We start from the raw sequence: 27,972 nt of genomic DNA on the forward strand, positions 1-27,972 counted from the left end.
ACCTTTGCTTCTTGATTTTCCTTTGAAGACTGTGGGATCCTTAAACATACAGAACTGTGGATTTCTGAAGCAAGATCAAAAGCAGCTTCAGCAGCACAAAGCAGTGAGGCACAGGAGTTGTGATGGTTTTCTTTCAGTACTGGATCTTGTCCCAGCTGTCTTTCAGCATTTTTGCTATAAGATCTAGTACAAGACAAAATGAGAAAATTAAGTTTTTGTTTAGTAACTTCTCTGTCAAGTGACTGGAAACAATTCAGATTTTTTTTTAAATGAGGAAAAAAAGGCACTACTCTAAGTTTTTAATAATGGCTTCTAAATTTATATGCTTAGAAGTAAAGATAACCTGAAAACGGAACTCTAAAGCAACGATGACCTTGGTATAAAATATTTAAATACATTTTAATATCTTTGACAACATTTTTTTGAAAGTACAAACTTAACAGAATCCAGTACTTGAAGTGGGTCTCTGAATGCAATTACTTTCAGTCTTGGATCCAAAGAAGTGACACCCCAGTCTTTCATCTAAATCAGAGATTACTGAGTGAGAAGTGACACCCTATTTGTTTGTCTAAGGCAATAATTACTGAGCACGGCAGTGAACAGCAGCAGTGGGATGAGTTCAGAAAATGTTAAGATTTTATTCACTAATATGCCAATAACCCAGATTTTCTTAAAATTCACAAGATTTAAAGCTATATAGCTTTCCTTTTCAAGCAACAAATTAAATATGCATGATACCGTGCATGGTAAACTATTTGATGGGGAATACCCTCATTTTCAAAAGATGCTTCACTCTATTGATAGCATTTCTAAAAGTTGCTGAGCTACCAACAGAAAATCCCAATGATTCTGTAAGAGTCCTCCATTTATGACAATACACCTGCCTGCTATTTCTTCTGGGCCATCGGCTTTGTTCCCACAATGACCACCTTGCTTTCTCTCTCTCTTCATATTTTGCATGACGTGAAGAAAAAAGTTCATCTGACAGATCTTCGATCTGTAATTATAAATGAGAGATCGCTGCTGCCATGATTACAAGCATCACTAAAGATGAAAACAATGTTTTATATAGTCATGTGGGGAATCTGTGTCACACGCACAACAAAAAGAACGTGCACTGGAGGGTACAAAGGTATAGTAAACTGTATGTGTTCATCTTACCATATGACAGAAAAGTACGGCTATACAATACAACTTTTTAGCCTGCTAATTTACACGTTTGGAAGGGCTGGATCTCAAGCTGATATAAAAATTATTCACACCTCTATGGAAATACTCAAGGACTACACTAGATTGAAAAATAAGAGGAAGGATACTTACTTGTAAGTCAAGTAAACAGGAGATGTACTACATTTGTGGATGCACACTTGTGTCTCTTCTGGAGCAGGACACAGAAGAAGTGAACTATAGCACTTAAGAGCAACTACATTTTCCTTCAGAGATGTAAACTATCAGATTCTTTTGCATTTTGGTTCTATATTAGCAGAGCGAATCAAGTTTTTAAGAGTTAAGCATGTAGATCCTCAGGTAATAGTAGCCTTGACTTCATAAAATAGCCCGGGAACTTTTTTTAAACTGTTGAGCCTTAACCTGGACCCCAAGAATTCTACACAAGGTTATAAAAAGCCAGTGTCTCCAGCTGGCCTGAGTTCCTCTCTACTTCAGCATCCAAGACTCAACTGAAGTCTGGGGATGAGGTGAAGTGTGTAGATATGCAGAGGCAATACATTTGGAAAATTCCAGTTACTAATAAGCAAATTCCATTCTTCAAAAATTCCCTGACCAGGCATACTATGAAGTTTTCAGAGGAGTGGAGCAAAAAGTTGAGGTGAAGATACAACACAACATTATCTTTGTGAAATAGTTTAAATGGAGGATGGGCCATAAGGGCTTAGATTTTGCTCAGACTGATGTTTACCATATCTGCAACCAGAAAAACGATGTTTAGAACAGACTAAAATTGCTTGAAGAGGAAGTCCAATGTATCTTGGCAAGTTCCAGAAGCCCAGAGGGTTATAAAGGAATGCAACAACTCTAAGCTAATGTTTCACAGAAGGGTGCATGGAAGAGAGAAAAAAAAATACTCATGCTGCAGGAGTGGGAAGCAGCAATGTACTTTGAGCATGGAGTAATACAAGTATGACCTCATTAAGAATACCAAACATTCTAAAATGAAAGGCCCCAGGGGAAGGGTGAAATGCCACATCCCTACTAGGAAATCCAGCAGAAAACAGTCACCATTTCAATGCAAAAGCTTTCTTAGTGAATGGTTTGCAGAACTCCAGCAAGACACTTAGATCCAAGCTCATGAGAATTTTGGTTGCTCAGTTAAGAACAAGACCCAGGCTGCTAAGTGAAGCCCTCTGGATCCAGACACCAGATCTGCCCTGCATTTTGAGACAGTTTGACTCTTCGTTCTTCTGCAGCACATTGAAAATTTAGGTTGCTGCTCAGTCACAGCTGAGAAGAACAAGGGTATGCACACAAAGGAGCTGTGTTTTGCCCTCCTCAAGACACCCAAGGACCAGTTCTCCACAGCTCGTTCTCTGTCATAGTTCAGAACAGGTTCAGGACTGCTGTAATGTACTCTGCAGAGCAGAAGGGTGCTATGGCCACACCTTGTTTTTAAACAACAATGGATGTTACATTAATGGCATTGTTCATGTAAAACTTTTGTCAATCAGGGGTGTGAAAAAAAAAAAACACCTCCCTGCCCAACGTAAGTTTCACCAATAAGCCAGTGTGAACAGCGCTTTGTTGGCGGGAGACACTCGTTAGGGGTGATTTAATTACGCTGGTGGGAAACTCTCCCCCGTCGGCATAGAGCGGGTACACGGGAGACCTTACAGAGATGTAGTTACAGCGGTAGTGTAGACAAAGCCGGAGGGAGCTAACCACGGATTTTAGGTTAAGTTTTGCCAAAGAGCATGTTGGACCCTGGTAATACCATACAACAGAGAGCACACAGCCATGTGTTGCACACAACGCTGCAACAGTGTTAGGCACATGATTTTACAGAATGGATGAGGGCGTTTGTAACTGTGTTAGATGTGAACACAAAACTATTGCAGCTGCGTTATTCTGTGGTAAATCTATCTGAACATAGCACTCCACAGTCCGACTCCACTCCACAGCTTCCTGTGAGCTCCTGCTGGGGACCTAGAATCTGATCCAAAGTCCACAGACTTCAGTGGAAAGACTCTCATTGGCTTTACTGGGCTTTGGGTCAGGCCCTAGTGCACATGCTTGCAAAGCTGGCTGATAAGTGGATATGGAAAGTCTGGCATGCCAGGTGCAATGCTCTCAGCTCTCTGACATTGATGTGGAGAGCGAGCTCTGCCCGAGACCAGAGGCCTTGAGTCCTGAGGTCCCCCAAATGTGCTCCCAGCACCGTGCTGATGTGTCCGTCACTAGGGAGAGAGACGGCTGAGGGCTGGAGAAGGGGACCCCTGCACATACTACCTGTGCATTGAGCCACCACAGGAGGGAATTGACAATCTGGTGGGACAAGGTTACAACCTTGTCCAAATTGTCCCGGGCTGGCCGATACACCAATGCTAGCCATGACTGAAGAGGCCGAAATCTGAATGCACCACATAGGTACAGGCTGCCATGCATCCTAGAAGTTTCAGGCAATTCCTTGCTGTGGTAGTGGGGAACTGCCTGAGACCTCGAATCATGTTGCTAAAGGCCTAGAACCTCACTTTCTGGAGGTACGCCCTGACCTGGGTCAAGTCCAGGTCCACCCCTATAAATTCTATCCGCTGAACTCAAGACAACGTTGGATTTCCCCTCATTCAGAAGAAGGCCCAGATTGTCGAACGTCACCATTATGAAGTTAACCTGTGCCTCCACTTGAGCTCTGGAGCGGCCCTTGATGAGCCAGTCATCGAGGTACAGGAACACCTGTACCTGACGCCTGCGCAGAAACGCGGCCACAACTACCATGCACTTGGTGAACACTTGAGGTGCTGCTGAACAGCTGAACAGGAGGACTGTGAACTGATATTGGTTGTTGTTCACCACAAACCTGAGGTATTTTCTGTGAGGCAAATTATTGTTATATGAAAGTATGCATCCTTCAAGTCCAGGGCGCATACCAGTCTCCTGGATCCAATGAAGGAATGATGAAGGCCAAAGAGACCATGAGGAACTTGAGCTTCTTCATGAACTCGTTGAGTTCTTGCAGGTCTAGGTTGGGCCTGAGCCCAGCCTTTGGCTTTCAGTATCAGGAAATACCGGGAATAGGAAACCCTTGCCTTTCTGCTCCTGAAGAACCTCTTCCACTGCCCCTAGCAAAAGGAGCGAGTGCATCTCCAGTATAAGGAGTTGCTCGTGAGAGGGGTACCTGAAGAGGGACAGGGAAGGGGGATAGAAGAGTGGGAGGGCACAGAATTGGATGGAGTTTCCCCTCTCTATCATACAGAGCACCCGGAGGTCTGAAGTGATACTGGATCGTACACGGTAGAAAGGGGGTAGTCGGGATGAAAAGGTAAGGAGGAGTAGATCCAGTTCTTGTTCTGGTATGTCATCCTCAACCACACCTTCAAAAGGCCCGTTTGGGACCGGGAAGTGGCTTGGATTGGCCAGAGCCTTGACCTGAGGACAGGTGCAGCCTCTTTCTACCGCTCCAATTCCTCCTCTAGTAACTGTCCTGTTGATTCTGTTGTTGGTAGAACCGCGGAGGAGGTTGTGGTCTGAAGTGTTTCCGCTGTGAGGTGGGAGTATGGAGGCCCAGTGATTTGAGGTGGCTCTTGAGTCTTTTAGGCTATGAATCCTTTTATCTGACTTTTTGGAAAACAGATTCACACCTTCAAAGGGGAGGTCCTGAATGGTCTGTGGGACCTCGTACGGCAGACCTGAAATTTGGAGCCAAGAGCCCCTTCTCATGGCCACTCCTGTAACCATCACCCTGGAGGCTGCATCAGCTCCGTCTAGCGCCACCTGCAAGGAAGCTCGGGAGATGAGCTTGCCCTCCTCAACCAAAGCTGAGAAATTTTGCCATTGCTTCACATGTATTATAGCAGTACCTGAAACAATGGCTTGCTGGTTTGAAATGTGGAGCTACAACCCGCCTGTAGACTAGACCTTTCTACCAAAAAAGTCGAGTCTTTTCACCTCCCTGTTCTTAGGGGAGGGTCCCTGGTAACCTTGCTGCTCGTGCTGGTTAACAGTGTTCACAACCAGGGAAATCAGGCGGCAGGTGCGAGGAAAAATGCTCATAACCCTTAGTTGGCACAAAGTAACGCCTTTCATTGCGCTTAGCTTTTGGGGGCAACAAGGCTGGGGTCTACCATAAAGTTTTGGTTGTGGCAGATATAATTTTGATAAGAGGAGGGCAATGAGTGCGGGTCCGGAGGGCACGAGGATATGCACCATGGGATCCGCGTCCTTGATTACCTCCTCTGCCTGAATGCCCAGGCCTGGGCAACTCGCCAAAGCAACTGCTGCAACATCCAGTTATCCTCCAGAGCTGGAGCTATAGGGTCAACATCAGCACCTCATCTGGTGAGGAGGAGGAAGAAGCCCCCATAAAGGGTGGCTGTTCCCTCCCCTTGGTGCCCAAGTTCCCGTGACTCCTGAGGATCCCAAGCTGGAGCCGACTGGACAGTGCCGGGCCCCTAGGTGCCAAGACAGAGGACTCCCATGCCAGGCTGCACTGCAGGCATCGCTGCCGATGGTGCTGGTGACGGTGCGGCAGCCAACAGTGTCAATGTACTTGGCGGCAGTGCCTGGGAGATCGCAGGTCCCTGAGGGGCGGGAGGTTGAAACGAAAGTAGTCAAGGCTCCAGATGTTGCTGCGAGTGTCACCCTTGGCTCTGATAGAAGGCCCAGGGCACCCAGAAGGGCCACGGTGCCAGGTTCTGCTACTGCGGAGGCCACGGTGCCAGGTAAGTTAGTCTCTCCAGCCATGACCTGGACCGCCTGCTGCTACTTGTGTCGGAGCGATAGGAGTCAGAGTCTGACTCCGAGGTCTCCGAAAAGGAAGACCACGGAGGTGCTGCACTGCATGGTGCTGCACATCAGGAACTAGGGGACCGACTGGACTCTTGTTCCTGAACGACTGGCGTCAGAGCACTATGGAGAAGGAGAGCACCGGGACAGCATAGCTGGTTTCCCTCTTGATTGTACTGTGAGGTGGACAGCTGCTGTCGACGCTGGTAGTGTGTCCCTCCGTGGAGGTGAGAATGGCGCCATGAGGCACAACAAGTCCTGAGCTGCATTAAAGGGCTCCGGGGTCGATGGGAGCAGCAGCTGCTGACTCCTGAGGTCCGGCGAGCGGGGTGGGGCCGGAGTCAACCGCCCTTCCGGGGCAGGAGTTGACTCGACCCTCATCGGCAATGTGGAGCTGTGGCCCAACTGGGGTCTCTCAGTCACTGGCTCCTTAGATTTGGCCAGGCAAGAGCAATCCCTCTCTGGCTTCTTTTTCTTCTGAGGCACTGGCAATTGAGACTGGTGCCTACCTGACGAATGGACATGGGAGGAGCCATGACAGTGCCGACAGTCTTGGGAAGAGTCCTTTCTCAGCACCGGTTCCCTGGATGACGGCGCCAGGGCGCTCTGCACCAAGAAGGTGGTGCTGGGCGCGGGGTCCCTGGGTCTGAATGGGGGCAAAGAGCTGCTGTTCCCTCTCTTTCAAAGTTCTGGGGCGAAACTCACAGCAACTATAACAACAACTACTAACTACAGATAACAGCTAATACAAAGAAAGGCGCTTGCTAAAGCAAGGGCTATGGGATGTTACAGCTAACCCGTCACTAGCGGTAAGAAGGAACTAAGGGCGTGGCGGGTTGGCAGGGCTCTATACTGAGCGCCACGAAAGTGCGACTCCAGGGGGCACCCAGGCCGACCTGATAGATGCTGCTATGGGAAAAAAACTTCTGCCTGCCATGCGTGTGCGTACACCCCCTAATTGGAATGGACATGAACGAGCATTCAAAGAACCCAGTTGCTCCCCCGACAACTGCTATAAAAATAAAATTAATAGATATGTCCACCATTAGGCATGTCTAATGATTGGTCTGAGGGAAAAGCTTTAACCAAACCTAAGTTTGGATCCTTCCACAGCATCTGGTCAAGCTTCCACTCTGCTGAACCAGATGCCACGTGGGAATATGAATCAACCAAGAACTTCCTGGGAAACTTTAAAAAGAGTCCTCTTGAAAAGCTGTTGTTTATAAACTCATCCCCGCCACACTGATAACATATTAAAAAGTAAAGGAGTACTTGTGGCACCTTAGAGACTAACAAATTTATTTATGCATCCGATGAAGTGAGCTGTAGCTCACGAAAGCTTATGCTCTAATAAATTTGTTAGTCTCTAAGGTGCCACAAGTACTCCTTTTCTTTTTGCGAATACAGACTAACACGGCTGCTACTCTGAAACCTGATATTAAAAAGTGTGTGTGTCTACTGAAACAAACAACAATTACTAAATAAACTGCTAGTATTGATTACAACTATGTTTGCCTTCAACTTAGACAATATTAATTTCAAAACCCCACATTAAGGAAACAATAGATCAAATTTCAACACAGAAATCAGGAAATTCAGAAGCTACATGTCTTTTCTCTCAAGCTACCCACTAATTGTAATGACTGAATCCTAAAGTAAAGAGGCGGAAGAACACGAACAATGAATCACAGATGAACACCAAGTCTATTTCCTCTAATTAGAGCGCCTCAAAGACAATACGACAATTCCAGGACAGCAGGCCCTCTCCAAATCGAGGAAAGGTAGGATGGGAGAAAATGACTATGATAAACAGAAATTATCAGTAATTTTTCTTTGCCAGATGTGTCTCTTTTCTCATTCTACCCAGCAACTGACAGCAAACATCACAAGCAATGAAACAGAGCAGGAGACAGGGTTACTTTATTGTGCTGCTTGAAGCATGTGCTGGCCAAAGGAACTGTCCCTTTAAGCACACCAGTTCCACTAATAATGGCAAATGAAGGCATACTTATATGACCACGTAGCTGCCATGCAGATTTTAGAGATGGATCGCTCAGTTCTTTCAGCCACAGAGATGAATGTAACATAACGGGAGCTCGGTATGGGATCCAAAGCCACACAGGAGCTCTTAGAGTTTTGCAGAAGAAGGTTCTGAGTGAAGATCGTGTTCCTTAGTGTCCTGAAGAGGGAAGCTGATGGCTGTGGGAATTTTTTTTTCCCCTGATAACCAGGTCTAGAGGAGGGATAAGAGTGCTGAAGGAAAAGGTTCTGAGCAAGAAGTGCTCCTTTAGTTACCCTTACCTAGCTGTTCTCCAGATAGCTTCATACCCTTCTAGGAAAGGTCTGTGATGTACTCAGTGCAGCCTTCCTGCTCCAAACACAGATATAGCAGCTGCTGTAGCAAGTGAGGGGGTTCCTTTTAAATCTATGAGCCTATCAAAGGCAGCATTAAACAGGAAGAAGGCAGGCTAGATAGAATCCGTAAGGAAACCAAGAATCTCACCAGCTAGGTTAAGAGAAGGGGACACTAGGATGGAGACATTCTTCTTCTTTAGAGCCCAGAATACAATGCCAAATGAGTGAAATCAACAGCTAGGACCTACTGGGCACTGCAAAGGGAAAGGTTGGCCGCCTTGTCCGTGGAGACTATAGAATATGTAGGCAAAGTACATTTTCAGAGAGACAAGAGGCAGCATCTACGTTGGGAAGAATAAATATTGTATCCTTTGTGACACGGAGTATTTTCTGGAGCCAGGAGATCATTTGTTTACTTGATCCCACTCCTCAGAATAACCTCTAGGATTGCTGTATGGCAAGATATTACCTCTTCAGTCTTGAAGAGAGAGAGAACCCTTTGAAAAGTTTACTCCTTGGCTAGTTTATTGGAGCATCTAACTCCCACACAGAAGGGGCCCTCAGAGTAAGGGGCTCTAGGAAGGATATTCTCATCCAGGAGGGCAGCAATATCTTTGTTTGGGATCAAGGTCTGGATGCTTGTCTTGGATCTGCTGTGTTCACTGTTAGTCCAAGTAAGGGTCAGGCAAGTGGGACAGTGATAGGATTAGAGATAGAAATCAGATACCTCCAAAGATTTTGGGAAGGTAGCAAAAATGGCAGGTTTCTTACTAGGCATTTGACCCAGGTCAGGGGAAACAGCAACCGAAACATGGAGAGGAGGAGGAACCACAGACTGGAGAATGGATCTGGTCTGTTCACACTGGGTCTGGGAAATGCCCTGCATGCCTGCTCGAGGGAAAGAAAGCTCCCCAAACCAATAAGCCCAGGGGGGTGCCAGGAAAGAGGCCGGATGACCCATGCTCCTGAAGGAACAGTAGCAGTGGGTGATGAAGAAACTGTTAATGGTTTGCCGAGGAGAGTGCTGCAGGCTGCACTGCTTCAGACAGGAAGTTGGAAGGAGAAATGGATCCCTCCCACCAATGCAAAATCAAACTACAAGGCAAGGAGTAGGCAAACAGAGATGGGTCTGAAAAAACCTAGTGGCCCCCACAAAAAAAAAAAAAAAGACAAAAATACCTGCTAAGATTCTACAAAGCCCAAGGAGTTGGTTTTCTGGTGCAGCTTGTAGACAATGCAGAGGAAGAGGGGCTGCTAGCAAACCTGGAGATCCACCTGATTACCCACTCCCTGAAGAGGGTTTCCTACTGAATCTCCAGTGTCCCAGTCCTCAGAAAGAGAATGGCAGCGATTGGGGAAGGAGGTTGGTAGAAGGGGCTTGCTGCTGAATCACTGGTTGGACCCCGGGGTGCTAAAAAGGTGCACTTTCTGAGATAGAAAACCTTAGTTGTCTCAACTCTCCGTGTGTTCTTTATTTATTTAATAACTCCCTGTGTGTTCTAACCTATTCTTCTCCTTCCTCTTTTCCTTTTAATCTTAGGGCTAAAAGAAAAAAGAATCAGGGTGCAAGAAACTAGAGGCCCATGCTTCCTGTTTCTAGGATGTGGGTAGGCTGCTGCTTATATACTAGCACTGACTCCCAGTTCTTTCATCTCCTTGATTCCTAATGGAGATTCACCTTGCCATCACTCATTAGTGTTGCCACTAAGAGATTGGTAGGATGGGAAAGAGACATTTGACAAAATAAGTATATAAAACATATGTGTTCACACAATGCTTTTACATTCATAGTACAATCAGCTTATTTTTACAACTTCAAACTTACAGGGGTTTTCATGAAATCCGTGACTACTGAAAACATACATTAATAAGTGGTTTATCAAACGCTTGGTTTCATTAAAATGTAGCTTACCTCTTCTTCATCTATATGAGATCGCCCCAGAGGATGAAGTTCAACAACTCTCCAGCTACGAATTGGAGAAAGGTAGTTAATACAGGATTAGCCAAATTGAACGTTTTATCACGTCAGCAGTGTAATGAGAACAGGACAATCTCATTCAATAGCACAATGCTGCAGTACGTATGCTGCAATTTTTGTAAGGGAATGTCAGTATTTAAGTAAAATGATTTTAATTTAAATAAAAATCATGAAAATGTGTCTTCTAACATTAGGTTCTAGAAAATCTTTCTTTAAAAAAAATACAGAATCTGAGCTCCTTAACATTGCCCTGTTAATATTACTTTAAGCCTTTAAATAAAACCAGCCAAAACCTGAAACACAAGTCAAAGATTTGCAGATAAAAGGACCAGGCATTGCTAATTTAGATGACTTACTCATTATTTAGTTTAACAAAAACTTGTTTAAGCTGTTCCAAGAATCAAAGGATCTATGTGTTTTAAACAAGTATAGAGAACCAGATATCAGAAATAATGGCGTTATGCTAAATGAAAAAGTTAAATTCAATTAATAAAATTAGAATTTTTTAAAAAATGTACAGGTATGTGTTTTTCTATGCATGTTATAGGGAGGTTGCTTTTTTCTGCTGAACTAAGAAATAAAAAAAAAAAAGATAATCTCCAACTAACTACTTAGAGAGAGAGAGAGAGAATCTTCTGAAAACACATTTGTGTCTGCAATGAATACTAGAATTAAGATTAGAGAAAAACATTCCTCTTTATTTTTACAGTGTGCTTACTCTGTGCATCAGACACTGTGTGCAGTCTGACCATTTCCCTTGGATTGTCGGTCAATCTTCCCCACTGCTGGGGGGTTCTTTCATGCAACAGGGGGTAAAAGAGAAACATTTATGAAAACAGAAAACAGTATCAGTGGGGTGCAAAGAGCATGAAATGAGCATACCTTGGAGTAAGGATTTCTTTGTATTGCAGCTTCTCCAATTTAGAAGGAGCAACCAGTGACATAGGAATAACAATGTTGTCTATATCATAGGAGCTCTCACTTCTCAGTCTCCGTCTAGAGTTATGCTGTATAACAATACAGAAGAGTCATTAGCTTAATGATAATAGCTGCATGTTAACTCTAAGACAATAGAGCTAACAATTTTTTTGTACATTTAACAGACAGACAAACGCAGAGTGGCTTTTCAGAATGACATTTTCAAAAGTATTCAGTTTTGGACTAACTCTGTTCCCATTGAAGTCAATGGAAGTTTTAATACTGATTTCACAATTACAGTTAATACTGAGCACCACTGTTGACAATCCCACTCTTGATAGCTATATTCTTCATAATGTTCAGGCTATACTAAAGGCACTCTAGGATAAATCTACTAACCTATAACCTGACCACTACACAGATGTTCTTGTACTTGATAAAAATAAGAATTCCAAGAGGTCAGAGCCTAAATGCAGTATATGAAATGAATTTATCAATGTAGAGCCATCTAGATGGAAAATATTTGACTGGAAATCTGCAGAAATCCCTTTGTAGGGATAAGAGGATGCTAAACTCAGCATTTTCCTCTTTGGGGCTATCCAACCTATTCTCTCCAGTGCGTGGACTGACTTTTCTGGATTATAGTAGGCGGTTTGGGTTTAAAAGATGATTCAATCTAAATTATAGAGCTTTCTGTTTTCAACCGAAAAAGCGTGTTTCAGAATAAATCACTTTCATTCAATCTGGTAAAGGAAAGAAGTTCTCACTAGATGCAGATGTGTAAAAGACTCTGTCAAGGAAAGAAATTCAATAGAATTTGCATTACCCAAACTGCAGAGGGAACATCACTTAGGTTTCGATTATCAGGTACAGTATTTGTAAACTGTAAGTCTTCATATTTCTGTCCTACAGAATTCCAAGGTTCCAAAGCACTGAAACCTGAACACTTCTAGGGTGAAATTCTGTCACTGTAATAAATGGGAAGTTTGGCATTGATTTCAATGGGGCCTGGATGTCACCACCACTTTAGCAGAGATTTTGCTAGTAGTTCAGTAAATAGGAGTTTGAGATAGTCATGCTTTGGTAAATCAAGAGGCAACAGGATAAAGTACCACAATTGTATTTACATTGCCAGCCAATATTGTGTAGCTCCATCAGGAAGCGGCATTATAAAAGCCTCCATTCACAGTTTCAGTGGGGACTTAAATCATAATTCATTTAATTAGTTTTAAATGCAGGGTTTTTTAAAAAGCTCTCATTGATAAACTACAGAGGGGTAGCCACGTTAGTCTCAATCTGTAAAAGCATCGAAGAGACCTGTGGCACCTTATAGACTAACAGACGTATTGAAGCATGAGCTTTCGTGGGTGAATACCCACTTCGTCGGATGCACGTACATCCGACGAAGTGGATATTCACCCACGAAAGCTCATGCTCCAATATGTCTGTTAGTCTATAAGGTGCCACAGGTCTCTTTGACGCTTTTATTGATAAACTAATTCATGGTCTGTGAAATACTTGTCTTTGAGAATGCATTTCTATGTTTTAGAACATTCCCTTCCCAATACAGACTAGTAATCTCCCTCTAACTAGGCATGTGTAAAACTGCGTAAAGCAAAGTACAATGTGAAAGGCTTTTTATTTACTAATTTGCACAACTCTCTGGTGAAGTTTTAAGTAATCCATCAATATATTCATTTTTCATTTACCTGTGATGATGTGTTTTGGGTAGATCTAGACATCAGATTGACATGGGTCACGGCAGTAAAATCGTTATGGGATTCTGGTTCTGCATGTCGAAAGGAAAAAGCTTCAAACCTACTGTTACTTTCTCCTGCCACAAAAAGATTTGGAAAAAAAAATTTTTTTTTTAGTCTATTACGTTAAAAATATTCCCAACATAGTAGCAAATGAGGCCTTTTCTGAAAGCCCACAGCAGAACACATGAGATTTCATGAACATCTAACAACCAGCTGTAAAAATAATCACTTACACGGCTCTATCCATCACAAATTCACCTCCATCACTATTGTCTCACAAAAACTCCCTCTCTAGTTCAAGGGGGTAATTCCCTATTGGAAGCAGTCTCATCGTGTCAGATCCTGCCTCCTTTACAGAAGCTACCGGACTATGTACAACCGACAATCAGGTTTATGGGAATAATCTTGGCCACCACCTGAACAGAGAGTGTAACCTTCCCTGACTGGGCTGCATATCATGTAGCCTTTAGAGTTCCCAATCAGCTTTTCCATAACCAACAGCTTTTTCCTGACTGATGGCTAAGTGGAATTGGCAGCAAAGATGACAAAGATAAAGTCAGTTTTCTCACCCGCAAGTCTGATTTCCCATAAAGTGGATTCAATGTTCTAGACAAATAATAATCTATAGATATTTTTTATTCAATCCCAGTGAATATAGTCCCTCCTGCAATTTTGTTTGGACTCTAAAAGCAAACCACCATTGTTCCCAATTCTCTCTTCTCCCAACTTGAAGGAAGAAAAGAGAATCCCATACTAAATTAAACATATTTAGTACACTAACTAAATATAAAGAGGATCTGTCAAGAACAATGGATCCAATGTGGGAGAAAGAGGTAACAGACCCTAGATAAAGCATCGTAATGCACAGCGTGGGTCAAGTATATGAACTCTCATCTCATAAGCAACTCTGCAACTCCCTGGCACAGAGTATTTTATTTTTGGCCTTGCTCACCAGACTGCTGATCTTCCTCATGGATAATTTCTCCTAGACAGAGCCCAAATTAGGAATACATAGATAGCACTAATGAGCGAGAGCAGAGATGGGCAAACTACAGCCCGCAGGCCACATCCGGCCCCGGGACCGTCCTTCCCAGCCCTTGAGCTCCTGGCCGGGGAGGCTAGTCCCCGGCCCCTCCCCCGCAGCCTCAGCTCGCCATGCCGCCAGTGCAGGAGGGGGCTGCACTGCGGGGGCAGGGGAGAGCAGGGAGGGAGGCTCACCTGCAGCCTCAGGGGAGCAGGCGGGCAGTGCGGGTGATGGGAGCGCAGTGAACGCGGGCAGAGGACTGAGGAGGAGCACCGGGCGGCTGCGCAGCCGGCCGGAGAGAAGTGGCGCTTTGAAGGGGAAAACGCCGCTTCTCTCTGGCTGTGCGGCTGCCCCTGCTCCTCCTGAGTCCTCCGACCATGTTCACAGGGCCACATTCTGAAAGGGGCTTTAGAGGGGGGGTTGGATAGGGGGTGGGGTCCTGGGGGGACTGTCAGGGGGCGGGGGTGTGGACAGGGGTCGGGGCAGTCAGGGAGCGGGGGGGGGTTGGATAGGGGGCAGGGTCCCAGAGGGGCAGTTAGGGGCAGGAGACCCCAGGAGGGGGTGGTCAGGGGACAAGGAGTAGGGGGTTGAACGGGTCCGGGATTCTGAGGGGGGCGGGAAGTGGGAGAGGGCGGATAGGGTTAGGGTTTGGGGAGGCACAGCCTTCCTTACATTCAGTTCCCGGCCCTCCATACAGTTTTGGAACCCCGATGTGGCCCTCAGACCAAAAGGTTTGCCCACCACTGAGCTAGAGCTTCTGCTGCTATGTACAGATGTATTGCATAGCAGCATGCTGGCACCAGGAAACTGCAACCCCGATGATATCTTTTTTTTTTTGTAAACAAAAATCTCAATGAAATTGTCAGAATCCCACAGAATTTACTCTCTAAAAGGTTTATACTGTCAAGCTGTACCTTTCTTTAAGTGCTATTACTAAAATCATAGGAATTGCCATGTTCATAATTGGGTGCGTGTAGTTCAGATTGTTGTTTTCAGAGTGCATTACAATGCACTTGTCTACACACAGTCACAGACATGTTGCTCAGCCACCTATCCTTGCTGGGTCCTTCTGAAGTTCCTCATTCTTCTTTCTAGTCTCAACTACTCAAAACAATTTGGTGTCATCTGCATATGTTGTCATTTCATTGCTCCTCCATATTGATGGATACATTATACAATACGGGTCTTACTTTCGAATCCTGAGTCCTCCATTATTACTATTCTTCCACACTGAAAATTTTGTTTCTGTCTCTAATCCATTTTACTCCTTAACAACTTTTCCTCTTACCCCGTGACTTAGTTTTCTTAAGTTGCTTGTGAAGAAGTTTGTGAATGTTTTTCTCAACTTCCAAATACATTATATCCATCTATTTTCCTTTATCCACTGTGCAGTTGAATTTTAAGAGATTGGCGAGACACTATTTTCCTTTTCAGAGGTTGTGCTGGATCCCTATATGGTCATATTCACCAAGGTGCTTTATAGAATTCTATCTTTAACTGCTGTTACAATTAACTTGTGCAGTTATATAACTACCTATCATGATCACCACTAGCACCTTTTTAAAAACACTGGTTACCCACCATCCATATGAAGAGTCTTATCCACAATTCTTACATTTAACAGTTTAAAAAGAAGCCAGAATCAGGAATCACAGCATACAATAAATGAAACATAGCTTACTGAGTTCAGAAATAGTCAATGTTTGGTTGAGTGTATGATTTACAAATTTATTCACAGTCTGTTTCATGAGAATTATTAAAAAAAAAACCATAATAAAAACCACACTATCTAGTATTACACAAATGCAATTGTATGGCTAAGCAATTTCCTTAAGGAGTATTCTAACAATAAAAAACAGAAGCATGTCCAGTTTTGCAATCACACTAAGTAGAATTGGGGTGAGAAGCGTCGGGGGGATGGAAGAAATAAAAACAAGCAGAAAATGGCATGCCTTAAATGGTGCACATTTATTTTTTGCATAGTGCATTATAAGCCTATTTCTCACATCCCTGTAAAATACAATTTCATAAAGTTATCCATTCATTTACCTGAAGAAACAATTTAGAATAATGTGTGAGGCCCAATGATAAAAGGGTATCTTCAGAAAGGGCAGTAGTTTATATACTCTTATTTTTCCCTTACCTATCGCTGTCTCACTTAGGTGCCTTTTCTTTCTTCCCTCAGACAACTGTTCAGATGTTCCTGATGCTGCTTGAGGTTTGGAATTAAGTAAATAGCCACTGCTCCATTGTTTGAAAGAAGCACTATGTTGATGAAATTCTGAAACATTTGCAAAGTTTCAGATTCATTTTCATTAGATGCAACTTACAGCCAAGCTCACTTTACAAACAATAATGAAAGAGCTACAGGTACTTATAATCAGAAACATACAAAATAAATAGTTTAACAATCTCTGATATGTGTAGACACAAAAAATTCAAATCATGGGGGCCAAATGCACCTCTCGGTTATACTGATGCAATCATATTGACCAACTGATTTACCCTAGTGTAACAGAGGAGCATCTGGCCCTTTGTGTCTTTTTTGCTCATAACCGTACTATTCCACGAGGGTTAATTCCCATTTCAGCTAGTATTAACTCATATTTCTAAAAGGACCATTTATATGTAAGCAGTTAGAGATACAAGAACAGCTTTAATACCAAGCACAGAGCAAAAAGCAGTTAAGGTGGAAGAGGTGCAATGTATGGTACAGTGGAGATAAGGGATATGATGTAAGGTAGATTTCCTGCAGAATGCAATACTTTACTAGCCCACAGAACTCACATAAAACCGCCTTATTATAGCTGCTGCTGCTAACTTTTTATGCCATACATATATCATTTTATTAGGCTTTTCAATACACACAGTCATTTTTCCTTTATCTTGACAAAGACTAACCAACAACTAATAATACTAGGCAGCTGACCAGCTGATTAACCAAAGAAATGGTTTACATAGTAAAAGAAGGAAAAATCTATAGCTTTAAGTAACAGACAAACTCATTTAAAATAATTAGTCATGCCCTGATTCAACAAGGTACTTAAACAGTCCCATTGACTTCACTTATGCATTTAAGTACTTTACTGTATCAATGCCTTCATTTTTAACTCTTCCAGCTGACATCTGACACTGACATCTCCAAGTAGTGCAAGGATTCTGGGGATGGTCCATACCCCTTATTTTTGTTCTGCTATAATTGTATCAGCTTAAAAGTTGATATAGTTAAAGCAATACTCAGTGCAGACACAGTTATACTTGTATGAAGGTGCTTATATCAGCATTACTTATTCCTGAATGGGAATAAGCTAATAAGAAAATGCTATATCTCTATACACACCTTCATACTGGTAAAAGGCATCAATGTTCGGGGACCTTACTACCTTGCTCAGTTTCTAAACTAATATAGTTATAGCGTTACAAAAACGGTGTTTAAATAAGCCCTCAGTGACCATTTGGAGGGGTTTGTTATGAAGTTTCTGAGCTCATTCTGACTGCAGCAGCACCTCTTAATGAGAGCAATCAGCAACAGGACTATAGGTTATTTCCAAGTAGTCTCTACATAATTTGCTTAGCAAAGATTTAGTGAATTAGATGAGTCAACAGCATACTGGTGTGACACACCTTTTGGCACTGGTTGGTTTTATATTCTCACAAATACAATATATTGGATGGAAACATATGGGCCTGGTGGCATTACAGCTTTGGCCACTTTCCAACACTGAGTGGAACATTTTAATCTCTTGGGTAGCCCCCTCATGAATTCTTGGGAACTGGTGCAGAAGGCCAAAGAAAAGGAGAACTAGGTGTGTTTATGCAGGTCCAATGGTGCTCACACCCAACTATCAGGAGGAACTTCACCTGTTATTCCAGCTCATAATTAGAAATAACAAGAAGTGAGAACTGTGCAGCAGCCTCAAACCCTGTACATGTTGCAGGATAGAAGATTTTACCTCCCCATTCCCTTCACACTTCTCCCACATAAAACCCAGCTATTTGGAATCTATGCGAGTGGGATGAGCTTCTCCCTCGATTCCTCATTACCTCCCTCCTCCTAACTCCAGTGCTTGTTATTCTCCCCAATAACTAGTCTTGTGATCTGTTCAGATTGTAAGCTCTGTTGTGGATGCTAGCCATGTAGTGAGTAAAAGCATGATCCCTGCCCATCTAAAAACACTAAACAATATTTAAGGCAGCATCCAGTAATAAAAAAAGAAAAAGTGTTGAGAAACTAGCTAAAAAAGAAATCTTGCACTCATTAAAATATTTTGCATCACATACCACTGGATGGAGACATTTTAAACTCTACCGCTAGTGCTGAGGTGTCAACAGGATCTCCTTTGATCTTGTCCTCCTTCAACAATGTTTCAAAATATATATGAAGAGGAATATCTATAAAACAAAGGAAGAAATATATACATCTGAGATAGTCAGTCAGCTGTCATTACATTTCTGACATTTCTGTAATGACATTACAGTCAGTCATTACATTTCTGAAAAATCTATTTAGACAGACTGTGTTATATTCTGTACAAACAGTATTGCAGCCTCGAGCCCACAAGCTCACAAAGAGTGATGGTGGGGCAGCCCTGACACAGCTGACTGGCTGCACATGCTGGACAACGTCTTCAGATAGCGAAACTGGAGAGGGGCCAAGGGGATGTATTTAAAAAAGGACAAAATGAAGCTTGACTATGAACAGCAGCAACAGAGACATTTTTGGAGAAGTGAAATATTAGCTCTCTGGCACACCCAGTCATGAATATGCGGGACGAATGGCTGGAGGGAGAGGGGAGAGAGACTCAGAAAGTAAGAAGAGAAAGATGCAGACATGGACTCTCATTGTGAAGTTATTCCTGACAATTTTTCATCTTTGTCCACACAGAATGTGTCTTCCCTGCCAAAAAAAATGTGTGTTTGTTTTTAACAGTGGGATAACTAACATGCATTAGCATGTGAAATCCTAGTGGAGACCCGGCACCTTTAATTTTTACTGTGCAGTAGACAAGTGACATCAACACAATGCCCCCTGCCTGTGGCTGACCTCACCTAGCTACCCTGCAGTAAAAATTACAGGTGCTTGGTCTGCATTAGAATTTTACAGAGGCAAGTCTTAAGCACACCAATTATCCCACTGTAATAAAAACAAAACAAAAAAGAACCCACTCCACCTGATTTTAGCAGTGAAGACAAAGCCATAAAGAAACAAGCCAGAAGGTGAGGGGATCGTAGGCTAACATGACCCAAAGCACTCCAATGCTCTGACAGCTTGTTTAGTATTGAAAGTTAAGTCAGATTAATTTAAAAGCACAACAGCTATTCCTGAATAGTTCCATGCGTAGGTACTTTTATTCCAGAATAAGACTGTCCACACAAGAATAAGACTGTCCACACAAGCTATTCGGGAATAGCTATTCCAGAACATCTCCATGGGTAGACAAGCCCTCGAGAATATGGTGTGGATGTATGGCCGCATCTACACCCACAGGTGCTCAAAAAATCAGTGCTGTGGAGAGCACACGTTGCACTTTTATTTTGTGATCTGCAAAAGCCTCAAGCTAGCCATCTGGATAGAATTATTTGGTATTTTTGAAAACTGTTATTGCTGGATGCCCTGGGGTAATTTCAAGGTAGGTGCCCTATTGTCTCTAACAAAGAAGGCAACAGGGAATTCTGACCTGCTTCCTGGGGGAGACTTAGTCTGCAAAATTTCTCAAGTGCTTGGGAATTTAGCCCTCATAAAAAGGCAGAAGGACTTACAAAAGACGTCTCTGTTTGAAAAGCCCTTCAGGAAACAAATTTATAAAAAGGGAGCAAAGAGAGGAATGAAGACTTTTTATGCTTGGAATAAAGGAAGTTAAAGAGTCAAGGGAGGTAAATTTGACAGCTGGGAAATCAAGAAGAAAAATGAGACTAATTTAAAGGGCCAAAGGCTGGACAATGATGTTCCAACATTTACATACCATCTTAATCTCAAGTGTCTTGGAGATCTGCAAATACAAAAATCTTTCTACAAGCAATTTTTGCTAATCAAAAAGAACAGCTTATTTCAGTAATTGGTACTGATCTAAGTAAGTTCTTTGTCACAGGATTAATGGGGACCTGCAAAAGATTTTTTTTTAATTGGGCCTGTACATTTTCTGCTTCTTTATGAAGTATAAAAATGCCAGAAAGGTTTGTTTTTTTACCTTAGAAATATACCTGATAGAACTATTATGACCATCTTCTCTGCTTGTTTTGGGGGGTGAAGGGGGAGAGAAGGTGAGAGGATCACCTGGATGTCTTAGAGATTGTGAATATGTACTCCCACACTGTACTTAAAAGGATAAGGATATCTCCTCCAGTTTATTCACAGAATCTGGGCACAATCACCACATACCACGTTCATATTCTCCTTAAAGATTTGTTCCATGCAAGTCTGAAACTGCCAGTTGTCTAGTACAGATATATATGGATGTCTATACACGTAAGGTATCCTGCAGCCACTGACAAATACTTGGTAAATATTTATGTTGCTGTAGATATGCTGGAGGGCAAGACTCCGTACTAGCAATGATTGTTACCTATCCAAAAGCAAATATATTTTGGTAAGCCAGTCCAACTGCAATATCTTATTTGGTTGCCTACAAAATGGGAAAAGACTATCACCACCTTCTTCTTGCCTTCTGTTCTGTTACGCAACTTTTTTAAGGGCTCCCATTCTTAAGACGTAATCCACCTCTGCTCTGAGCAGTGTCTTATGAAAGAGATCTCTGAAAAGGGATATATAAAAGGACTTGGGAGGCAACATAGATGAGAATTAGGCCACAGAGCTGAATTGTATAATCTCAAACATGCAGTGATCCATTGTATTTCCACTATATGCTGCTAGGACATAAATCAAATGGTCCCCAAAAGAAGGAGGGCCAGGAAAGTAGACAAAATAAGCTCCTGGCAATACTTCAGATGTGAGGCCTGCCAGATACAGAAGGTGTACATACAGCAGATACTGTAGCCTCGACTCTATTTAAGTGCTTTTCTTTATTCTGTCTCATGATTGGTGAGGCTGAAATTTCTGGGAAGGAGAGCAGAAAGTCCTCAGAAGAAAGGTGCTGTCTTTGGTAATAGAATGAGTATAATGCAACATCCCTCTTTGTCTGTTCAGGCTGAGTAAGCCCCAGTGGCCTTGTAGTAATCAAATGTCCTTAATTTTCTCTATTTTTATGAAAAAATACTCCCTTTTTTGCGAATACAGACTAACACGGCTGCTACTCTGAAATCTATTTTTATGCTGAACAGATCATCTTCTTAAAAAAGGGAAGCTTTTCAGCTTGAGACAGATGTTCTTTTCTATCTTCTTATGCTCTTCAGGGAGCTGGTCTATCATTAGAAGCATCTGCTCTAGAGGTCAGGAATACCGGAAGGGCCAGAGAGACTTTCAGAACCAAACACTGACAGAACTAAGACTTCCTAATACATTCCCCATGTCCATGATGGTGTCGTCTCATCTTTAGTAGGGTAGTGCACAGTCCTCAAAAATATAAGATTCCTCAGCATTTTAATTTAATTCAATCTTATTCTTAAAATGGAAGAGAATGAGCCTAACTCTGGAAAGAATGGTCCTGGACTGAGGTCTCAGCCACAGACCCAAGGAGCTCTCAGCCTAATGTTCAAGCTTCTGTGCTTGGGGAGCCCTCAACACCAATAGAGTTCCTGTACTGGCAAGTTTTGGTCTAGAAGCAGCTTTCCTTTCAGCTGAAGAAGTCTCCAGGCCAAATTAATGCAGTGGATATATAAATCCATCTCCAGGAACATGAAGGGGCATGATGCACACTCAAAGACCCACAGATAGATTGGATGTAACCAGATTCAAATCAGCCATGACACTTGTAGTGCTAAGTTGCGGTCAAACACGTTTTTCTGCACAAGAGTGCAGAAAGTCCAATAAAACCTTCATTTTAAAGAAAGTCTCTGAACTCCTAGAACATTCAAAAAATTAAAAACTTTTAACTACAGAACCACCAGAAAAAAAAAAACACTTGAGAGAAAAAGGCAAAACAAGTAAAGCTCTTTGGGCATGGAATGAAAGGCCTGTGACCAAAGCTAGCCATGTAAACAAAAGGAAATGAAATGGCTGGAACTGCAGGGCCCTTTTGACAGGCTCAGCCCCAAACATTCAGTACCAAGAGAAGGTGCTTGTGATTTCAATAGGCTTTGTTTTCTTGAAGGGTCATGGATTTCTTTGATGCCACAATGCATATTCTTCATATGGGAATATACAAAGGCAATTTCTGAAGTAATACAGTTTCTAAAAGAAACATTATCTTGGCCACATTGCAGATATGTAGTATTTTTTTATTTCAATTCTCCTGGTTTAATATATAACATAACATATACTTTAATGAGCAATGCAATTGGATGAGTGTCCCTGTCAGAGCACACCAGTTTTGAATTTCCTGCATTTACAATATTAGTATTTCATACATTTATCTTAAAGGGACATCATCACCTGAAACTTACTCAATTAAAAACATTAAAATTAGTTTTAAGCTCTGCACATGTCCAAGATTCCCCAATGAGTTTTTTTGCTTTTACAATCAAGTCTGTCTTACATTTTTAAAAAGAAACATCTCACCTGTCATTGCAAGACAGACCTACATAACCAACAAGGTGAATTGGCCAGCTTTGCAAGAGAAACAATTAAACACTAAATGCTATCAAGTGTACAAAATAAATGAACTAAAAAAGGAGAAAAATATTTTTCCCTCTAGAGTTTTTCAGTTGTAGTTATCTTAATTGCTACACACATCTATAATAGATGCAATATTTTAGAAAGCAGGATGAAATTTTAAGTTGACCATGTCCCTTTAAATTAAACTAAGGGCATTTGTCAGAGCAACTTTTGGAAAGTAATAAACAAGCAAGAAGTATTTCTTTTAAGAGGTTTGTTCATAGCCAAAGCTTTAAACGTTTATAAAAACTAAGTCAGACCATAAATTTTAGGATTTTTATAATACAACTGGCTGTTCTGTTGGGAATATGGAATTGGATGTCTTACCTGAGGGGAATGATAACACAGGATGAAGAGAGCAGTCCACCTCTGGTATATGTTGTTGTACTATTCTGGATGTTGTACCATGCTCAGAACTGCTCCAAATGGAGGATGGAGCCATGCAAGGCATCTGTGTATTATATGGAAACGAGGCATCTCTAGACAGCAAAGCCTGCAAGGATATTCACAGAAACATCATCTGAAATGTTCATTTTCCCTTTATTCACTTTCTAAAACTGGGCAAAAGTGATAGATATTTTAGTGAGAGTAACGACTCAATGCTATGTAAATCAGAAGTGTTCTCACACAAACTTTGATTATCATAGAAATGATAAATATCTACTGCCTGGAAAAATGATTTTGGACTATGAATACCATAGCTGAATGAAAAATTGATTTGCTTCATTTGGAGCTAGGAAAGAACATAGAGTAGCAGCATTTTATTTCCAAAGTAGTTTCCAAATCAGAAGGTAATTGTTCCCAACCAATACGAAAAATGTGGTACTCCCTATGAACAAGAAACAAAAAAGCCAGTATTCCAGTTAATTTTCTAGTCAGGCACAACAAACAAGATCAGTACATACAAAGAAAATATTTTTGCCATTATAATACCAAACTAAACATCTTTTACTCAGCTTAAACAAGCTGAATGTCTTGGTACCTGTACATCTCCATACATTATTGAACTCTTACACAGAAACTCAATTATACATAAAGTTAACAACATTAAAAATTGATTTGAACATGCCAGACATTTACATAAAGTCTCACAGAGGAAAGCAAAGTTTCTGCCTCATAGAAACTACAATCTAAGATAGATAGCACAAACAAACAAAAAAACCCCAACACAATACATGGGGATAATGCAGGAAAGAGATGCAGTGGGGAATAATGAAGAGGAGAATGTAGAAAGAATTTCTGGGAGGAGTGATCTAAAAAAAGATGAGAGGGGGCAGAGGTTTTGACAAACAGGAAGATAACTTATCCAAGTGTAGAGAACTGGATGATGCAAAACTACATACTGAAAGCAGGAAGAAATGAGAGAAAAGGGGGAAAGATTATAATGAGCTTTGAAAGCAAGGATGAAGATCTTGAATCTGATAGGATGTCTCATAGGCCAAAACTTCGAAGGATTGGGAGCAGTGGCAGAGGAAGACAACTTAACTACAAGAGATGTCTATGCTTCATAAAACATTTCATATAAAATACAATGCTGAAAAATGACATGAACAGTACTAACAGATTCAAAAGCTGATGTTTCTGTCTTTCTCCTCACTAGTTGAAAGTTTCACAAACTCTCCATTTTCAAGTTGTCCAAAATGGCTCTTAGCAATTTTAACATTCCAGACAATAAAGTCTGTCCTTCAGTAGAACATTGCATGAGAGGGAAGGGTGGGGAACAGGAACAGTATGGATACTTTATGGCCTCCTGCAACAGCAGCTTATTTAATAGAACTATTTCCCTTCCCCGCATTATGACTTCGCCTTAATAATCAATAGCAGTAATGGGCTATTCAGTAATGAATTCTTTGTTTTCTTAACAAGTATCTTCGTGAATGTGAATGACAAACAAATAGCCTGACTTTGTTGACACAGGTGTAAGATGACCAAATGAACAAAAAAGGGTACATCTGTAATTTTAACTTCCCCTTCTTCCAAGATTCAGAAAGTAGCAGTCCCCATAAAAACTCCCTGCTTCCTGCCTTATGAGACGTTCCAACATGCATTCTGCTGATGACATCAACACTCTCATTCATCAGTGGAGAAGCACTGATTCTATCTATAGCGTAAAATAAATCCATTTCCTTCCCCCCACCTCCAACAATGGTTCTTATAAGTGACTCCAATATTCTTATTTAAGGAGTAACATAAAATGTTTGGAGACCACTCAGTATTAAATAAAAATGTTTTTCTTTTTTCTCCATTAACACATTTCCTACTCCAGTATTGATCAGAGAGACTTCTACACTAATCAGCATAGTGCATGCTAGGGTTTTAGAGCAGAGGGGGATCTCTGATTGCTTGGGATTACATTTTGAAGGTTTGTTCAAAGGAAGCCATTATGATATTTTTCCTGGTAAACTATAATGTATGATTATAGCCAGGATCCTCCAGTCATGTGCATCCACGTTCAACTTTAAACATGAGCGGTCCCACTGAAGTCAGTGGGACTATTCATATGTTTAAAATTAAGTATGCACATTAAGTGTTGGCAGGATTGGGGTCTTTGTTTGGACATTTCACAAATCTTACTAAGGGTGGTCTTTGAAGAAAGAAAGAAAGAAAGAAAGAAAGAAAGAAAGAAAGAAAGAAAGAAAGAAAGAAAGAAAGAAAGAAAACGTGTAGCACATTTCTGAACACCATAAACAAACTTGAATGGCTCACAGGAAGCCACTTTGACTTTTATTTTTAAAACTGCACAAAAATAAGTGACCTGCTCTGTACTTACAGCTTATACCAACATAGCTATATCAGTCAGGGGTGTGAAAAAACCACACCTCCTAGTGACATAGATATGTTGACAAACCCCCTAGTGTAGAGGCAGCTGTGCTGATAGAAAAGTGCTTCTGTAGGCATAGCTAATGGTCATTCGGGGAGATAGTATTTCCACACTAGCAGAAAAACTCCCACTGAAGTATGCCACCTCTAATCTAGAGAGCTATGCCAACATAACTATGCTAACATAGCCTCTGTAGAATAGTTATAGTCTATGTTTCCCTTAGAGACTAGTACCTTTCTAAAAAGCCAATACAATCTCTTGAATATGTATTTTTCAAACTGCCATATCAGTCTATTTACTTGAGAAACCTAAATGATTCCAAGGAGAAATTAATCAAATCTTTCTGGTAAATTACAAAAAACTTTCACTTGAGATCTATTTTTCTTTAACCAGTAATCACTGGGCGGAAACAAACCCCAGAAAATACACAGATAAGGCTGACATCTGTAAAATCTAGAGTTTCAGTCTTGACTTTGAATTTCCTGCTTTTAAATCAGTTTGTTCCCCAACCTTATTTAGGACATATTGTGAAGTTAGTTAAGTCTGCTTTTTCACCTACTTTGAAATGCATACATTGTGGTCAGAAATATCATTTCAATTCTAAATCTAGTTAAAAACTGTAATTAAATTTACAAGCAGTGGCTAAAGGATTTTTATGTTTTTGCTCATGTTCTCTGCAGTAAGTCAACTAAAGAGACTCTATTTCCAAATTAGTGTTCAGATCTTTCAATGTAATGGTACACAAACAAGGAAGTAAGAAAAACAAACAACCCTATATTAGCCAATTTGTAATTCAAGAGAAAATAATAATGATTAGCACATGCAAAAGAAGAGTATCTGCTAGGAAGAGATATTTTATTTTCAAACTCCTAAGAAGGTTACTACTAACAATGAAGAGCTGAGAAGAATTTGACCTTGCACTGTTAGGAATGTCTGTTATTACAGCTGGTTGAAAAATTTCTGACAGAACAGTTTTCTGTTGGAAAAGGCTGATTTAACAAAAACCAAAATGTCTTGCAGGAACTTACTGATTATGTTGAAATTTTTGATGAGAAATTACCTAAGTGGTTTGTTTCAAACTTTCATTGAAGCATTTTAATTGTATTGATAAGGTTGAAAAAAAGCGCTTCAACACTATCAAAATGAAACTTTTTGATAATGTTTCAATATTTCTGAAATAACTTTTGGGGGAATTTTCATTCAATGGGAAATTTCGACTTTTCCGTTACAATTCAGGACAAAAGGAAATTACAAAAAAAGTCTGAATTTCCCACACAATGAAAATTCGGAGTATTGACCAGCTCTATCCATTATCCACACTGAATACGGAGCTCCAACAATTGACAAGTGGTTCATAAAACCTTGGGACATTCTCGATAAAGAATCTAAACGGCCTTAGAAGAGAGATATCTATGGCAATCTTTTATAGAGAAAACATCCATGGAAACTCAATTTCTTTATCAGCTTCTCCCCCCAAAGAGCTTGCATATCTTTAAACTTATTCCCTGCCCCACCCTTTTTTTTCTCCCTTGAAAGTGCCTATGAAATCTGAGGTATAATGTCATTCCTAGTATAAATTTAATAACAAGAGTACATGATTGTGTTAACTATAAGGAGATACAGTGTATTTAGAAGGAACACAATTTTTTTCTGTTCTTCGGAGTCTATGAAAACTAAAGAAGATGCTTATAGAATGACAATGACAAGTAACAGAAGTTTATTTTATTTTAAACTACAAGGGGAAAATATACCCAAAGAAAAGCCAATTCTCTAAACATCACCCATGAATTCTAATCTACTCATCCAACAATTTATCTTCAGCACCGTTTGACTCTGCTGCAGAAGAAATCAGAAAGGGCAAGCAGAAACTATTCCCAAATTCAAAACACATCCAGAGCCAACAAGATTATTTGTAGCTTGTTAGCGTAATAAACTGATGATAATCATTCAGCAAGTCAGATTACTGCCTTTGTTCTGGGAGGATTATAAACTGAACAATGTTGCTTAAATGCCAGTTATATTAAGAAAGGGAACAAAGCTTATTACAAGGAAGAGCGACATAAATTTAGTGCACAATCTTTTGCGTTTCAAGTTTTTAAATTCTGAAGTGAATACTAATCAGTATCAGTATATGAAACAAAAAGATCCAACAGCAAAATGTGTTAAGACATTTCTGAGCAATTCTTGGAAGTGAGCCTAAATGTAATAAAATAGCACTGAGCTCTGTGGTTACAACCAATTGGCCAAAATTCAGCTCTCAGTTACACCAATGTAACTCTGGAGTCAATCCAATGAGTCAATGGAGTTACCTCAAATAAACTCCATATACTAGATGGCAGGTCTGCTTGAGATTATGCTTGTGAGGAGCTTGGACACAGTTGAAAAGAAAACGCTTCCTCAGAGATGCAATCCGAAATGAAAATCTAGTTGAAAATCTGAAGGAAGAGGATG

General features: G+C 41.2%; 1 protein-coding gene across 6 annotated transcripts in view; it reads right to left on the bottom strand.

Annotated features, from left to right (window-relative positions):
- KANSL1L (KAT8 regulatory NSL complex subunit 1 like) overlaps window positions 1-27,972 on the bottom strand; it is a 104,664-nt gene that overhangs the window by 10,240 nt on the left and 66,452 nt on the right. For 4 of the 6 annotated variants that reach the window (XR_006278109.1, XR_005295741.2, XR_006278108.1 and 1 more), the window contains exons 7-14: window positions 23,028-23,193; window positions 18,272-18,382; window positions 16,134-16,271; window positions 12,916-13,040; window positions 11,171-11,295; window positions 10,223-10,277; window positions 885-997; window positions 3-183 (exon numbers count right to left, since the gene is read on the bottom strand). Coding sequence is in view for 2 of the 6 variants with exons in the window: in XM_043505690.1 (XP_043361625.1) it covers window positions 3-183; window positions 885-997; window positions 10,223-10,277; window positions 11,171-11,295; window positions 12,916-13,040; window positions 16,134-16,271; window positions 18,272-18,382; window positions 23,028-23,193 (1,014 nt within the window). In the remaining 4 variants the exon portion in view is untranslated. Of the gene's footprint in view, window positions 1-2; window positions 184-884; window positions 998-10,222; window positions 10,278-11,170; window positions 11,296-12,915; window positions 13,041-16,133; window positions 16,272-18,271; window positions 18,383-23,027; window positions 23,194-27,972 lie in introns of those variants that run through there. The other 2 variants (XR_006278107.1, XM_043505691.1) reach the window with 2 other exon arrangements.

This window comes from Dermochelys coriacea, chromosome 11, assembly GCF_009764565.3.
Source record: "Dermochelys coriacea isolate rDerCor1 chromosome 11, rDerCor1.pri.v4, whole genome shotgun sequence".
Lineage (NCBI taxonomy): Eukaryota > Metazoa > Chordata > Testudines > Dermochelyidae > Dermochelys > Dermochelys coriacea.